Genomic DNA, 13,951 nt, shown 5'->3' on the forward strand with positions numbered 1-13,951 from the left:
CTAGAAGTCACACCACCTTTGGCCATCAAAGCTGATGACACCAAAAAACAGACCCAGAAGTTTTGTCTCTCTGGAGACTGTAGCTCTCCTATATCCTATGATGAGTAAACAATGTCATGGCTGAATGTAACACTCAGTCTTTGGATTTTTCTACTTTGAATTTTTTAATTACAATGAGAAACAAAAGACTCCAAAAGATACATGGTAATCCTTAAGGATTAGCTGTTCGGTTTATAATTTCAGTGGCTACTCTATAAAAACTATACTTTTCTAAATTTCTGGATTTTCCTGCCCTCCAAACAATCTGCTTTTATATACACTTAACTTAGCCTTTGGGGGAAAAAATGTTTACCTCTCTTAATTTGAATGGTTATTATGATTAATTCTTTTAATTGCCTTCAAAACAGCGATAGCTGCTTCTAACCCTGTTTTCATGCAGGTTAAGTGCGGACATCATAGAATCAGGCCCATGCACTAGCTTCTCATTGCCCATGGCATGGAACCATATTAACTCATTGGATGGCACATGAGCAGGTGGCAGGAGAGGGTATATGACATAGAACCTATTCTCCAAAGGCAGGTAAACAGCCTTTTCCATAATCAGTAAATAACTATGTCAAATGCTCCATTCATGACTTCTGGTCTTTCTTGGATATGCCTTGCTTAGCAGGAATTTTACTCTCAATGATCACCCAAATTCTGTGCATCAATAGAATTTGTCAAATGCTTCATTCATGATTTCTGGTCTTTCTTGGATATGCCTTGCTTAGCAGGGATTTTACTCTCAATGATCACCCAAATTCTGTGCATCAATATCCTATGCCTATGCAGTTTGGGGAATGTCATAAGATCACAGGTAGTAGCCAGTGAAAGGACTATGCCTGTGCATCAATATCCAATTCCTATGCAGGCCACAGGCTCCTGTAAGTCTTTCTCAAGAAAAACATTCATTTTCACAACTTAGGCACAGGCTGCATTAAAAACAACAGGCCAGAGAAAGCCTGAAGGGCCACAGAGCTATTTCAGAATTATAATGTTCCTCAAATAGTCAAGTTTATTGCAGCATTTCGCATGCTTTGGATGACACTCAGAACCTATGCGTGATCATCGTCAAATAGCACTTCTCTCTCATTTTCAGTTATGTGAAGATGACAGCTAAAACTGTCGTGTTCTAATTTTCCCCAGGACTTAAAAGATTCACTAATCATCAGGAATTTATCTGCTTGATCACAACATCAGCACATATACTAGCACTGTTAGCAGCTCTGGCCACTGCCAACACCCACTAAGGTTTATCTACATGTTATCCAGACCATTATTTAATTTGTTCTCTGACAAAATCCTATTTAGCTACTAATCTGTCGATGTCCTTTCACTGGCTACTACCTGTGATCTTATGACATTCCCCAAACTAGTCTCCCCTTCCTTGGATAAATTCAAAGGCTGCTTATCTCATCAGAATAAAAAGTGCAGGTCTTTTAAGTATGCATATAATGAAAATGAACTTACCAATGAACAATAAAATCTGAAAAGACACTCATGCTCCTCAGGTTTGTAATTTAATGATCTTTTTTTTTATCTGAATAATTTCCGATAATTGCTTGATGAATAAAAATTTAATAGTTAACTCTTTTGATTATAAATATCCTTGATACCTAAAGACAAAGCACTGTACTCATTCATCAAAAAAACTTGTTTGCCTAATGCAATGAACTCCATTTAAAATCAAATCATGCATGTCCTTGCTGAGAAAAAGAACAGATTTTTCTTTTTCTCAGGGGGGACAAAGTACAAGGAGAAGAAAAGCAAAACTCATAAAAAATGAATTTCTGCTAAGTCAATAGCGATTCCAACAGACACTTGGCTTACTGACTGAACAAAGCTACATTTCTTAAGTTCTTCTTGGTAGATGGTTATTTTGCTCCCACTCTCAATTCTGTAAACTTATTTTTACCATAACTGAATATGGGTCTTCTATAATAAATGTTCATTAATTTAAAATTCTGATAGTCACTTGATTTGGATGTTTATCTTAATTTCTATAATCTTCCCTCTCAAGCATTGAAATAGTAACTTTAAAAGCAGCAAAGCTCATTTTGCTTCTCCTGCATTCCCTTCTTTATAGTCGTACTGGTAAAAGTGATGCTACCTGGTTATAGGATGGGCTAAGATCTTTTGATTACAAAGCATCCAATCCAACTACGAATCATCAAAGACTGACTGTACAGTCTCGTTTTTAGTCTTGAGATGCTCTTCTGATATTCACACTGACAAACTTTTAAAAATCTAATCCAATTCCACGCACATTTACTGCAAACAAGAGCTAGCTGTACAACTTAATAGTTGTGTGATTTTAGAACAAGTTAATTAACCTCTCATCAATTTCTTCATCTGTGAAATGGTAATGCCACCTATTTATGAAATAAGGCCTATGAAGTGCTTAGCATAGTACCTGGCTTATAGTAACTTCAATAAATGGAAAGGAAAAAGAGACATTTGAAAATACATAAATTTATAGTTTAGTATGACTTCAATAACCATCATCACCACCATAATAAAAATCCGTAGCAGCAGCTAGCTGTTAACATCTGAATATTTACCAATTTGCCAGACATTATACTAAGTACAGGCTGCAGGCATGTCATTTAGCCTACACAGCAACCCCAAGAAATACGTACAATTATTGTTCCCATTTTGCAAATGGCAAAATGGAGGCACAAAGAGATTAAGTAATGTATGTAAGACTGCAGGGCTAACAAGTGGAAGAGCTGAGCAGAGGGAGCAGAGGAAGAGAGTGATGACCTTTATCGGCAGTAGGGAACAGCAGAAAAGATTTCCTGGCAAAGGGAGAAAAGAGCTTAGGGGACTTTCATTCAGAAAGTCCCTAACCCTTACATAAGCCACTGTGATTTGTAGAAGCCTATTTCTATTATCTAAAAGGGTTACATTAAAACACATCAATGGATTAATGATAAGAATTAAAGTTAGAGTTATTTTACTTTCTAATTTTCAAATAGTCTGTATGGGGTATACAGAGTTACAAGTGTTTTGGAAAGAACTAGAGAGCTACTATGATAGTTCACCGACTTCTTAGCTCCCCAGAAAGCAATGCCCATTACCACCCTTCTGATGCTCCTACAGTACAAACTGAAGATGGACTTGAGGGGGAATGGAGAGAATAACTGGCTTTGGAGGAGGAAGATATAACATCATTCTAATACATTGTGATAGCCACCTTTCAAGATGGCCCAAATGAGTCATGTATAGGGTTGCCCTGTTTAACCAGCAGGATACTGCAAAAATAATGATGTGTAACTTTCGAGGTTGGGACATAAAGGACACTGGCTTCCACTCTGTCCTCCTTCTTGGATCACTTGGTTCAGGGGGAGTCACAATGTGAGACACTCAAGTAGCACTATGGAGATACACACACGTGGTGAAGGGACTGAGGTCTCCTGCATATAGCCAGCACAGATTCACTGACCACATGAATAAGCCACCCTGAAAGTGTATCACCCAGCCCCAGGCAAGCCTTCAGGTGTCTGCAGCCCACGCTGACATTCTGACTACAACCTTATGAGAGACCTTGATCTAGAATCATCCAGCTAGGCTGCTTGTGAATTCCTGACCCATGTAAACTGTGTGATAATAAATGTTTACTCTTGTTTTAAGATGCTAAATTTTAGGGTATCTTGATGTGTAGCAATAGATAACCAACACACACATACATGTCAAAGAACTTAAATGCCAGTTAGGGTTTATGCTCACAAGCCCATGAGAGCACCAATGACCAAGTCCTCTAAAAAATTAGGTATGCTCCTAATAAACTATACAACACAAGAAGACTGCATCATCATATGATCAACTGTTTTTTTCCTAATCCTAAGAGGAGTTCTATGGCTTTTGTACTAGATGTGGTAAAGAGTATTTGTACATGTATTTACTGAAACCAATTTTACTCTGTGTGACCTCAGAGGTAAAAATGACAAGTTAGGCACTCCCATAGTGAAGCCGAGGGTAAAGCCCTGTGGTATCAGGTTCCCAACAGAGTCCATGAGGCTCCGATTTTGTTCTAGATTAAATTTTTATGTGCAAAATTCTATATGTGATACATATACATTTTTCTAGGAGAGAATTCAGTTTTTCCTCCCAGATTCTCAGAGATCTATAAGAGTTGCTAGATAATCAAGTCATGGATTTGATGAAACTGTCCCACCTAGTTGCCCAGGTCATAACCCAAAAATTCTCACCTTGATTCTTCACTTTCCCTTCCCCCTACATCTAACGCATTGGCAAGTCCTGTCCCTCCAAATGTGTCTGATCTAATATGCAAATGGAAAGGGGAAGAAGAGTAAATAGAAGGACTGACATTTATAAACTGTAGCCAAAGAGTTTAAATAAAAAGAATAGAAAACAATGAAACAGGTTGGGAGGAAAGGACAGAGAATAAACACAAGAGCTGGGTTCCAAAGACTCTGCCACCATGTATCAGTACTCCAGAAGAACTACTAGTCTATAAAAGTTAAAGCCCTCTAACTGATATAAGAAAGTGTTCATTGTCTGGCCCAGCAGCAATGATGGAAATGTTCTATCTGCACTCTCAAACAGAGTGTCTGCGAGCTACAAATGGTTACTTAAATTTAACTGAAATAAAAATTTAGTTCCTTATTTACCCTCAACATGATTCAAGTTCTCAAAAGCTACAAAATCATTAAAATTTTAATATTTTTAATGCTAGCATATTAGTTAAAGAGCATATTTCAGACATATCAAATTCTTTTTGTTTTATGTACTTTATAAGTATATTTGGGAGCTTATAAAGTATACTTTTATTTCCTGTATTATGTTCTCCCAAGCCCATTTTATGTGTTTCTATTCATCAGCTATCTTCTTTCTGTAACAGTTAGAAATGTCTCATGACAGGTAAACTCCTCCAAAAGATGAGATTTGGGCAGCCTGCGATGTTACTTATACTGTGCAGCTAACTTAAGATGTTTCTATTCAACTTATTTCAAGTGGCGATGTCTTTACTATAAAACTATGTCTCGGATATTAGTGTTTTAACTGACACTGGAAACAAACAAGACCATAACAGAGAATCAAAGGTATACCCTAAGTTTATATTTAAATTGAAAGCATAATTTACACTAATGAAATCAAAGTATCACCTGTAAGGAAAAACTCAATTTTCACTTTTCTCTTTATAATGCCTACAATTTTTGACAATTTTGCATGTGTAATAATGAAGGAGAGGGTGGGCAATCTTCCTCAGCAAAGGATCATCACTTCTCTTTTCATATTATTCCGAGGAAAAGGTGTGGCGCAAGACACCAAGTTGGCTTCTGTCATTTCAAAAACAGAACCAAAATTCAGACACCAGCAACCAATCCCACCAACAAACCTGAAGGACTTGTCAAAAAGACTGTTTGTATTCGATCTGTCAGCAGCAGAGAGCTCTTAGCTCTTTGAGCTCAGGGGCAAAGCGCATTTTAATCGAGAGGCTTAATTGTTCAGAGTAGGGAATCGAAGGCCACCAAGGACACAGGAAACATTTTCGTCTTTTAAGTTGGGGAGAAAAAAAATCTAATTTAGGAATAAAGAGTAAGAAAAGGCATATGAACATAAGCAGATGACTTTAGGCAAGGAACTAAGGAACACTTGAAGAACACCTGGAAGAAAGTCTGACAGAACACTCACCAACTTAAGAAGATTTTATATTACTTTTGGAGGTGGGGGAAAAAATCCAGTAATATTTTTGACTTAATAGAAGAGAACATATTTTTGCATAAAAAGAAACAGTTTCTTAGAAGTTATACTTACTTAGCCCTGTTCTGGTGAAATAATGACTAAACTAATTCGACTTCAGGTATCTATATATTAACTTGCCAAATAAACTTGAAACTAACTTAAGGTAGATACAGCCTCATTGGTGTCAGTGAATTTGGCAAACTGGCAAATGTGAATGGAAGTCCATATTTCAAACACAGAGCCAAAAGAAGGAAATGGGTATGGCAAAAAAGACATCCATGTTTTTTAGCTACTATAAGTTAGTAATGCCTAAAAATAAGCATGTGCACACTGTGCCTCCCCCACTCCCACTCTGGGCTGGCCAGTGTTAAGGTAATGGAGAAATGGAAAAAAAAAAAAAAAAGTGCACTGCCAGTGGTTAGTGTAAAACAGGACAAGCATTCTGGAAGGTAGTTTGACAACATACATAAAAAACTTAAAAAAAATTCTTCATACCTTTTGACTCAGCAATTCTGCTTCTAAAAACTGGGGTACAACTCAAATGTCTAAAGATAAGGCTAAGTTAAATAAATTACAGTACAGACTTAGTTAGAATACCAGTTGAATAGTATATAGTCATATATTCCCATAGCATATAGTCATATACTCCCACTCCCCAAATAGCATAAACGCATTAAAAAAAAGAGCACATCTCTCTGTCCATTCATATGTAGTCTAAAATGTAAAATGTTACCTTTGATTATCTATGGATATGAGAATATGGGAGATTTGTTTCTAAAATAACTATATATTATGTTTTTTAATTCTGCCCAATAGAAAGAACTGGCTGGTGATGTAGAAAGTGACAGGAATTCTGGGGTAAAAATAACTGATAGTTAAGGAAGGGAGACCACAAGCTCTGGCTAAATCTGAACCATGACTTTAGCAGAATAGATTTCACAAAGTTCAGAGAATAAATAGGTATGACTTTGTGGCTAGAGTCTTCGAAAGGGGCTAAATAACTGATAAGATAACAAAAATTATAAAAATTCTGATCAAGCAAGTGCAAATATTCTCAATGCAAAGCAGAGGGGAAATGACCAAAGAAACCAACTAAAGGGTTTTCTCTGATGAGCTCATATTAAAAATACATAACTTTCAGAAGGGCACATATCCAAGGAAGAATAGAAAATAATAATGTGAATCTGTAAGAACATGCCAGGTTTGGTTTAAATAAAGTAACAGCTAAAGGTTTTCAAAGTAAGATCACGAAAAGTTAAGCCCCCTGACCAGGTAAAAAGACAGAGGAGACAGACCTTGTCCAACTCCTATCATGATTCCCTTTTCTGTTAGAAGGGTTTTCAACCTGGAAAGGATATAACAAAAATCCTAATAAACAAAATGCAGCCCAAGGAAGGTGAGGGCAATGTACGCATTTAAATGTCTTTAAACCCAGAATCTATAGTCCAAGAAATAATTTCTAACATGGATTACAGAAACTGTTTATATTTAGGCATTAGAAACTTCCTTAAGTTTTAAAAACAGTTTTATTTTCATCTTTGATAGTTATGCCTTTTTGACAGAAAAAAATCTGAAAAATTTTAAGTTTTAAACAAAGTATTTTATAGTTTTTGATAACATTATATGTACTGTAAAGTTGGTCTGTAGCTAAGCAAACAACAAAGGAGTAAGCAATCACTTAGAGACCACCATAAGAATAATCTCTAATAAACCTTATCTGGTCCCATTTAACTTATTTTATCAGTAATTTCAAACAAGGCAAAAAAAAAAAAAAATCTCTAGTAGGCTCTGCCTTGTTCTGCTTGATAGATTTTATAAATCACCTGAGTATAGACAAAAAAATTGATGTTTATGAAATGTGCAGATGGTATACAATTGTACAGATAACTTAACACCCTGATATTCTGGAACATATTCAGGATTAGGATTTAAAATCCTCAGTATAGAGGGCATGTTAGCCATTATTAGAATTTGAAGGGCTTGTTTGTGCACAAATTGTGTTGGTTCAATATAACCCCAGAGTAGAATCACTGTGTGGAAGAAGGAAGGGGGGACAAATTTCAGGGTGAAAAAAAAGAGAAAAACAACTTTGTAATGGAGTGATAAAAAGATGGAATGAGCTCATTCTCGTGGTAATGAACTTCCAATTAATGAATGTCTCAGCAGACATTAAGAGAGGTGAACTGAAATCAGTGGTTTTCAAACGTTTTAATAAAAGAACTTTTGCATTGAAAGAAACCTTACCCAGAAGACTGATGTACAAAACAAATAGAGAAAACTGCTCTAGTTGAAATTCCCCACCACACCTCACACTTAACTCATCTGGCATTGGATCAGATGATCTCTAAAAGGGGTCATATTTGATTAATAAAACTATAACTTCTCAAGATTTATTACTCTAGATGGTCTAGATAAATCAGAATACATACACATTATATACATATATACACATATATGTATATATGCACGCATATTATATATACATGTGTATATATGTACACGCATATCAAATTAGGAAATTACACTTTATGGACTGATAGTAGCATATATGTAATTTTCAAGAGTTTGACATGTCATGGGAGACATGATCAACTATAATGCTCCCAGATACTGAGGTATTTTGACAACAATTTTAAAAGAATGTGAAAGTTTTTGAGAGGGAGGAAAAAAAATCAACATCCATACCCACTAATTTAACACAACTGTTTAATTGTTATATATTTCTATTTAGCCCCTATGCACATGTAAACACACATTTTGGCAGTTACCAACATGGTATTTAAGATTTTTAGTTTTTTTCCACATATGGCTTAATCGCCGTAAAACTGGAGATTCATAACATATTGAAACAATTTCCTACTGTTGACCATTCAGATCAGATTGGCTCTCCTTTTTGTTATTATACAATTATTCCTATTCATATATCTGTACTTGGTAGCTCTTTTCCTTCTGTTAGATATATCCTGAAGTCAAGATCACTAAAGTGGGATTAGTGAACTAAACACTATGAACTCTAATGGCCCTTGATCCACACAGTAATGGTTTATAATGAATCTTAATTCAACTGCAATCACTACCTGAACCTTAAACACATGCTAGCTAAAGCACTCTTGTACAATTTGTCTTACTTCTCACAACTCTATGCAGTAGGTATTCACTGTTCCTGTTTTATGGATAAGGAAACTGAAGCTAAGGGAGATAAGAGAGCATGTATAGTTTAAGGTCTTAATAAAGAATATAATTCATACCACCAAATTCTTACTTGAAAAATAAACACATGTACATATGTATTTATTTAAATATAGGCAGTCACTAATGGCATATAGTCAATCCATTCATCTAGATTGCATTTCCTGATGTACGTTTGGTGATATACTGGGCTCTCACTAACTTTGGCCCCAAAGAAAACTGTGGTGTTATGCCTTTGGCTTACACTGAGGGGTACTTAAACAAGTATCCATATGAAACTCACTAATCACATTTATTGTGAGAGTGGAAATGAGAACTTCATTTACTATATGTCTCTTATGGTACCAAATCTGAGGTCCTAAGGTAGAAATACTTCTAAAACAGCAGGCCCAGAAACACACTGCTTCTCCTAAGCCACCAGCATGCTTTTTCTCTTATGAACAATGGGCAATTTGAACAGATAACATTTCTTTATTTACTTTAGCCACTAGGAAGCTCAGAGTAGTATCTGAAATCTTTTCTGGTAACTATTTAAGATACTCAAGGCATCCATTTCTCTAAACTAATTTTAGCTCTGCTCTCAGCCAACTATTTCTCTACTAAACTCCCCATACCCTAATTGACTTCAACTTTGAAGTAAACTCTCAGGATCACAGTCCAATGCCAGTTTCCATACTTATGTTGAAATCTGACTTCAATAGCTTTAAGAATATATATCTAGCAATGAAATATTTTTTGGTAACTACTATAACCTGAATCAAAGCAACATTAAAAATAAGATTACCCTTGTCTCCGACTAGGCAGACATATTGCCCAAAAACCTTAGTTTACTTTAACTAGTTAAGTTTCTCACATTAAGAAAATCATTTAAAATTACTCAACTTAAATTATATTTCTCATTTTTATTCACAGTCTAAAGCAATTCCAATAAAACTCTTGGAAATTAGCTCAACAAATAAATGCATTTAGTTCAGGGTTAGGGGCCATTTCAAGTTTTGAATAACCAATGTAATCCAACCTGGACCAGTAGTTTATTCAGTTTATTAACAGCTTGTCTAAGCATTCTGTCTTCCTTCTAAATAAACAGGCCGTAGTTTTTTTTTAAATCCTATATTTTACATTTGAAAAATTTAAAGCACATTTCAGTACACATTTGGTTTTCACAAAATTACTGTTGGAGAGCACTGTCACTCATTTTACAGAAATGAAAAAACTAGTAAGACAATACTGAAACTAATAAAGTTCAAATGACTTTCTCAGGGTAGTATGTTCTGATAGAATTACAACTAGAGAAGAGACTTTTCAGACTTCTTTTGGAATGAGGGTAGGACATGGACTAGAATGAAATGTTTTTCATCTTTATTAGCAATGCTCTAAAGGATTAAGATTGGATAGGAACAAACAAGTCTGTGTCAGACAACAGATGGATTTTGACCTTACTGCTGAAAGCTAGGAACTAATAATGAAAGATTTTATCTCCTGCAGCATAAATGCCCTTAGGCAAAAATGGGTCTGATTCAATTTAGTTCAATGTAATAGATGATTTAATGAAGTCAGCTCCTGACATCTGATTTTTGTAAGGGAAAAAAAAAAGGTACCAAATTCTGAGCCTGATTCTGCTACCTATTATATTTCTAACTTCACTTTAAATAGCATCCAGCCTTTCTTTCAGAGGACTTTCAATTCATACTCAAGGACTGGGTATTTTCAGAATATCTGTAATGACAGTGATTTGCACTAAATCAGGCCCCCTCATTAGCTGGCTAAGGGACCAATAGTACATGGAGCTCTACCCTGGGAGACCATGTGGGCTTTTTGTTTTTGATAAAAAGGCCTAATCACATTCTAATCTAAATCTTAGTTAAATGTATTTGCACTGCAGTTTTAGCTCTGTCGAATGATTAAATTCTCCAATCTGTATTTTATACTTCTTAACAATCTGCCTCCAGTATACTAATATAATTTACATTCAGGGTGATGAAACTAAAGTGAATTACTTTCAATAAAGTTTGTAAAGACTGCTCTCTGCTATTGGCATCTCATTTGATATATATAATCAAGAATTTATAAGGAAAGCATGACTTTTAAAATAACAATGGGACAGAATAACATTACTCTGTTATTCTGAAGATACTTACATCTTACAGAAAAAGTATTTATGGGGTCCTTTTGTGCTTTTTGAAAATAAAGCAATATTTTAGTCACATTTATTAATTTGGCTGTGCTGTTTTTGACACTTGGAAGGTATTATATGTTCACATGTTATCAAATGAAATAAAATACAGGTAATCATGTCTTTTAAAAAAATATATATATATTTTATAATATATATATTTTATATACTCTTCTATAAATATGTATATTTATAGAAGAGTTATGCGTTCTCACCTGAGGCTGCTGTGGCATTTGTAGGAGTTGAAGCAGCTGCTTGAATCCGAGCATGAGGAGGAATAAGAATAGTAGCTAGAGGTGGATTACTTGACAGTTCTAGAGAAAAGAAGACACATATGTTAAAACTCACTCTTAACTTTGTATATGAAACTACTTTATTGGTAACAATGAACATAAGATACCACAGTAAAAAACACTGGTATAACAGAAAAAGATGTGATAAACCTACATCTGAAACTAAATCAATGAACTACAGAGAAAGCCCATGGAAATGTTGTGATACATAATAAAAGCTCTATCTGCTAAAATTAGAACATGTCTGAGAACTAAAGATATCTGGGAGAAAGGTATTGGCCAAAACTTTGTAGAATAAGTATATTAATAAGATCTATTTTCATTGTTCATTAACATCAATTTCCCAAACTACTCTGACAAAAGACAAGAACTGAGGGTGATGGTGCCAGAGAAAAAAATAATATGACTGTAGTCTGTGTGTCTATGTGTATGCACCCACACTGCATGCACAGAACAATCGACCCGATTGTTTACAAGCCAATGCAGATAAGATCTATTCAAACACTAGTGGAAACAGGATTTAACAACCATCTGTTTAAAGGCTCATTAGTTTTATTAAAAAGAAGAATGTCTTTATTCAATTTTATTTTGCTTTGTAACCAATTTTATTTTGCTTTGTTACTTTTTAAAAGTTTGAAATAGGCTTTTTACCTGCATGTTGAAAGTTTCTGTCAACTGTTTACAGAATAGCTTTCTTTAAAGAATCAAGTTCTGTATATGAGTCTTAAGAAATAATCTTAAAATGATACTAGATCTAATGATGTAGACAGACAGCTAGGAGTGGTGGTGAGCCTGTACACATAAACATCTGGTGTTAAGCTTTAGGTGATGCGGCTGTTCTTCCAGTCTGCCCAGGATAACCCAGGTTTATTCTTGTTATTCCAGCATTTAACCAGTGAGTGTTCATTTTCACTTTAATAAATGTAGCGATTTGAAGGAATAATTACACAACCATACTAGCTACATAAAGACATTATTTTTTGAGCTACAGCATACATTTTGACAATTCACAGTTATGGCATGGAATTTAAAATGTTAGGAAATAGTTTAATTAAAATAAAATTCACATAACATAAAATTAACCATGTTAAAGTATATAATTTAGTGGCATTTAGTACATTCACAATCTTGTATAACCATTATTACCTGGATCCAGTTTCAAAACATTTTCATTACCCCAAAGGGAAACCTCTAAGTAGTCACTTCCCATCCGTCCCTCACTCTAGCCCCTAGGCAAGGGAAATAATGTTTTAATGCAATAGCTTATAAATGTTTTTTGGTACAAAGTCCCTGTTAATACTAACTTATTCTACTTGGTACCTAAATATCCAAGTTTTATACTAAATTAGAAACTAAATGATACCCAATTATGGTAAAAGATAACAAGCTGATACCAAGATTTATGAAAAATGAATGGGCAGAAAAGCTTAAAAATGAGAGAAATTATTCATTATTTTTTCCCCATAAATGAGAAAACTTAGGTCAGTTCACCAAGTTAAGTCTTCCCTGGGAAGACAGTTAGAAAACCACTACCCTAATGATGAGGTTCGAAGAGATGCTGTTTCCTCATAATCAGCTTTAGTAGCTGTTTTGGTTCTAAGAAATAAAAAAAAATCCTATGCTGTTTTATTTCAAGTAAGTTCAATTTTAATCTACAATCTTATACCTAGGAAAGCAAGAGAATTCCAATTGCCATGGCTGATGAATTTATGGTTCTAGTACTAAAAATGAAGGATATGGCACTCTCAGTAACCTAAAACAAAGTCAGATTTACCATTCCAATTAAGATTAAAATCTGCTAAAATAGGAGGGCTTCTTTAAAATCATTTATCCATCTACCCACTCACGCCCCCATCCTTTGAACAATACTGAACACCAAACAGTGTGTTAGGTCCCAGGATAGAGAGAAAAAGATAAGTGTCTTTGTCTGATCAACAGAAACAGAAAATGGAAAGACAACAAGACAAACAAGATAGCAAGAAAGGCATTCAATCTGATATTCAGGATACTTTTAAATTAAAGATTTCCATGACCAAGTGCCCAACATCTAAAACAAAATCTAAAAAAGGAAAAGATGACCAGAGATTTTGATATATGACTTTTGACAAAGCTACTTTTAAGATAATCTTCAAAATAAACTGAATATCAGGGTCTGTGGTCACTTTATTTATGGTCCATGTTGCCCATTTCCTATCTGTTTACTCTCTTTTACCAGATCACCTATCTTTCTGTGTATCTGTACATCCAATTGAGGGGCCATGGTGGATCTGTGTCTTATTTTGGGTAAGGGTACAACACACACACACACACACAGGTGCAGGGCTTGAAAAAAGCAATCCTCTTTTCCTCTTGGTAGCAGACAGTCATTGGGTAGGGAGAGAGTGATAACTAATGAAGACAAAGAAGGGGAAAAGTGAAGAAAATAGGAGGCAAGAAAAGAAGCAAAGCTATGGGATCCTGGGGGCTTTGCCGTATTTAAAGACACAAGGGAGAGTGTAAGTGAAGTCTATAAAACAATTAAGAAGAGCAGGTTCTTAACCTAGAATGG

At 35.0% G+C, this 13,951-nt stretch overlaps 1 protein-coding gene across 4 annotated transcripts in view; it reads right to left on the bottom strand.

Annotated features, from left to right (window-relative positions):
* Positions 1-13,951, bottom strand: part of GSK3B (glycogen synthase kinase 3 beta) — a 172,657-nt gene that overhangs the window by 1,619 nt on the left and 157,087 nt on the right. For all 4 annotated transcript variants that reach the window (XM_006905540.3, XM_015595989.2, XM_015595982.2 and 1 more), the window contains one exon: positions 11,326-11,424. In XM_006905540.3, the coding sequence (XP_006905602.1) occupies positions 11,326-11,424 (99 nt within the window). The remainder of the gene's footprint in view (positions 1-11,325; positions 11,425-13,951) is intronic.

This window comes from Pteropus alecto, unplaced genomic scaffold (genome assembly GCF_000325575.1).
Source record: "Pteropus alecto unplaced genomic scaffold, ASM32557v1 scaffold251, whole genome shotgun sequence".
In the NCBI taxonomy this organism is placed as follows: domain Eukaryota; kingdom Metazoa; phylum Chordata; class Mammalia; order Chiroptera; family Pteropodidae; genus Pteropus; species Pteropus alecto.